Source organism: Grammomys surdaster, unplaced genomic scaffold (assembly GCF_004785775.1).
Source record: "Grammomys surdaster isolate TR1022 unplaced genomic scaffold, NIH_TR_1.0 125672, whole genome shotgun sequence".
Lineage (NCBI taxonomy): Eukaryota > Metazoa > Chordata > Mammalia > Rodentia > Muridae > Grammomys > Grammomys surdaster.
The window spans coordinates 1,277,252-1,281,339 of NW_021620509.1; the positions used below are offsets into that span (position 1 = coordinate 1,277,252).

The window sequence follows — 4,088 nt, forward strand, 5'->3', positions numbered from 1 at the left end:
GTCTTGTTGGGGATTAGCCTAGAGATTGGAGCTAGGCTTGGGTTTTGTTGGGGGGCAACTTGGAAATGAATGCTAGGTACCAGCCTGTTTGTTTACCTGAGTTTAAACTTCAGTCAGGTCCTCTGAAATGGAGTCTGAACTTAAAAGATTTGGCTTCTTACTGCCACTTTCATTGGTGTTGGAATGCTTATTCTAGAAATGAATGCAATGGATGCTTGTATTTCCCTTAATGGTCTGTGATTATCAGTCCCAAGGTTGCTGTGTGCTTGGTGATGCATTTGGGATAGCTTGCATTCCTTTTGTATAACTCTGCATGATTAGCTTCCTGCTAACTCTAATCTACTGTGTGATAGTTTCTTCTGATTTTGTCCGATTTCCCCTCAGAAAACAGTATTAGGTGCTGTACTTCTTAATAAACTTGCTTTGTATGAACCATCAGGTTAGGCAAGATCTCTTGATCCTAACTTTCCTATTTTTTTTCCCATCTCTGCACCTCCCCCTCAAGCACCTGTCACTGAAGAGTGGCCTATTGGCTCAAGCCAACCTTCACTGTCACTGTGCAGATATAGTACAGGGCATCTCACATCCAGGTAATGAGGAAAATCTAAGCAGCCAGGAACCCTGTGTGTGCTTTTATTTCTGCCAGTGTAAAAAGGTTACTAACTTGTGGTCTCATTTTTCACCATAGGAAAAAAATCCCATTCAGATTTACCTGAAGGTTCCGACTTTTGTTACCATATTTCTGACATTAGATACAAAAATATGCTCAGTGGATATCTGCTGATTCCCCAAATCAACCCGGTATCTCACAATTGCAATCCTTACACAAGTAGAGACCACACATGCTCAGGACTCAGTCCCACCTCAATCAGGATAAGAAGAAAAATTATGGGGACATAAGATGGAAAAAGAGTCCCTCACCTTATGGTCAGGTTGGAGTTGGTCACTTGTTGAAAGTCAAGATATTTGGCAGAACATAATTTATCATAAAGACTGCTTTCATAGACAATATTCTTTTTATACATAGACATTTCAAGACTATTTAAAATATTTTTAAATTATGCATATGCATGTCTGTGTGTGAGTGCATGCAGCTGTTCACAGAAGCCAACAGAGGGTGACATATCCCATTATAGAAGGTTGTGTACCATCTAATGTGGGTGCAAGGAACTCAACTTGGGTACTCTGTGAGCACTATGCACTCTTACCATTGAGCCATTTCTCCAGTCCCCAAAGTTAAAATAGAAATGATGAATGGATACAGCCTAACTTTACTATTTTCTCAGATTTAAACCTTTGTCCATAGTGAGAATTCTGGAATTTTGGTTTCTTAAACAAAACAGACATACTATAAGAATATGTTTTTGTTTTAATCTCAGATGTGCTTTAAAAACACAAGAATATTATGTTTTTATTATAATTCAGGTGTGGAAATATGGGGCTATTTCACTGCAGTTGTGACTTGCCTTGTGTTCTAACAGAGGCATAGTTTTGCTAGGTGCAGATAGTTTCTGCGATTGTACAACATTTGGAATTCTGTAAATTTTTTCAGAGTACGTAAATGCTGGAATCCTAATAGGTGGGGTTGGTGGTTATTCAGGGGGGTTGGTTGTGGCTTGTTAGTAGTTGTGCTCAAAGAAACAAATTAGATTCACATCTCTCTTCTCTATCCTACTTTCTATCTAGTGATGGGAGGGGTAAAGGGTGGGAAAAAGAAGAACCCACAAAGTAGCAAAGACTATCTACAAACAAAAAGAAATTAGATTCATGGATAGCTCTTTCTCCTATCCTTTCTATTCATTGATGGGGTAAAACTGGGGGTGGGGGAAGGGAATAAAGGGTGAAAAAAAGAACCCACAAAGTGCAAAGGTCAGCTACAATTTGTCTTAAGTGGTAGACTGCAAGGGGACTGTCACCTGCTAAGGGGAACTAGAGGATCTTGGTTCTAATAGTACCCAAGAACATTTTTGTGTCTGTGTGTGTGGTGCTGGACTATCATGTTAGGCTCTTCTACTGTGCTATGTTGTCATTCCTCTAAGTATTTCTTCCATGAAGAATAATATTGTGGCAGTATGAAAGAAAATGGTCCCCATAAGCTTACATATTTAAAGGCTTGGCTCCCAGTTAGTGAAATTGCTTTGTAGGGATTAGGAAATGCCTTGTTAGAAGTGTGTCACTGGGGGTGGGCTTGAGATTTCAACAGTCCTTGCCATTTGCAGGTGAACTTTAAGCCAGGCTCAGTGTCTCTTCCTGTTGTCTGTGGATACCAATGTAGAACTCTCAGCTACTTCTCCAGCATCATGTCTGCCTGCCTGCATGCAACCATGTTCCCAACCATGTACCTCATCGTGATAATGGACTAAACCTCTGAAACTCTAACCCAACCCCAATTAAATCACGGTGTCTCCTCACAGCAATAGAACACTAACCAAGACAACAAGCAAACTTTATTAAAAACATTTTTCTAGGAGGTAGAAAGAATACAAGTCAGAGGATGTGAAATGCAGTCTTTTGTTCATTATATGGCTATTATATTCATGAATTTGCAGTGTTTGTGGTTACCTGCATAGGGTTAAGACAGTCAAAATTCTAGCATTGATTGGGTAGATGATCTCCAACCTTTACCCCTTACTGAGGAGCTACTGACAGTTGACAGCTTCTGAGGAAGTGGCTATGCTCATGCACACATGAGCATCAGTAACTGGAGTTAATGGGTTGGAGGAAGAAAATAGAGTAATATGCTCAGAACTCATTGTAGATATGAATGATATTAAGAATAAAGAAAATTTTAACAAACAAAATGTTTTTATCAGATAGACAATATAGCCCAGAACTCAAAACTCTTTGATCTTTAGTTTTGAGCTTCCCAAGTACTGTAATTACAGGTATATGCCATCTCACACAGGAAAACAGAAAACTGCTATGTGTTTTTCATATTTAATCTTCTGATCCCACGTGCATTGCTGCATGTGGGCCATCTGAAGATTCTATTTTTGGTATATCATTTTTAGTCAAGGGTTTTCTCTCCATACTGTTATTTTGCATTTGCAAATGGATGGATAACATTCCCTCGTGCTATGGATTATGTATTTTCATGAATTTTAGAAAGTCAAGTGATAATGAAGTGTTTCCATATTTTATATTTAGGATTTCTCTCCAGTTTAAATTTCTCCATGTTTGTTAAAGAAGCAGAATAAGTGAACATTTTTCTGTATTATATCTAGAAGTTTTTCTCCAGTGTGAATCCTTTCATGGTATCAAAAAAAAAAAAAATCTAGGGTCAATGAAGCATCCCATAATGGATATAAACCTCCAGTTTCTTTTCAGTGTCAGCTATGTCATGTATTTGAAAGGAATCAGAGCAACTGAGTTTCCCCACAGTTATTACACTAACAGAGTATGTTTTCTCTATGAGTCTTTTCATGTTTCTGAACACTACTGTAACAATCAAAGGTTTTTCCACAACACTTACAAATATAGGGTTTCTCTTCTGAGTGAACTAAATCATGCCTTCGAAGGGAACTGGACAAAGTGAAGGCTTTCCCACATTGCTTGCATACATAAGGTTTCTCTCCACTGTGAGTTCCTTCATGTATGTGAAGGGAAGTGGAGCGAGCAAAAGCTTTCCCACACTCCTTACATACATAAGGTTTTTCTCCTGTGTGAATTCTTTTATGTATCTGTAGGTAATTAGAATGAGTAAAGGCTTTCCCACATAGCTTACATGAGTAGGGTTTCTCTCCAGTATGAGTTATTTTATGTATTTGCAGGTGGCTAGAACGAGTGAAGGCTTTCCCACACTGTTTACATAAGTAAGGTTTCTCTCCAGTGTGACTTCTTTGATGTATGTGAAGGTAACTGGATTGAGCAAAGGCTTTCCCACACTGCTTACACACATAGGGTTTTTCTCCTGTATGACTTCTTTTATGTATTTGCAGGTGGCTAGAACGAGCAAAAGGTTTCCCACATTGTTTACAGATGTAGGGTTTCTCTCCTGTGTGAGTTCTTTTATGTATTCGAAGGTAGCTGGATTGAGTGAATGCTTTCCCACATTGCTTACACACATAGGGTTTCTCTCCTGTGTGACT

General features: G+C 38.8%; 1 protein-coding gene across 1 annotated transcript in view; it reads right to left on the reverse strand.

The window, feature by feature from the left end:
* Positions 1–2,419: 2,419 nt before the first annotated feature.
* LOC114639080 (zinc finger protein 878-like) overlaps positions 2,420–4,088 on the reverse strand; it is a 10,527-nt gene continuing 8,858 nt past the window's right edge. Inside the window, 1 exon segment of the mRNA XM_028787761.1 lies at positions 2,420–4,088. This exon segment is cut by the window's right edge and continues 11 nt beyond it. Coding sequence (XP_028643594.1) covers positions 3,390–4,088 — 699 coding nt within the window. The 3' untranslated portion in view covers positions 2,420–3,389.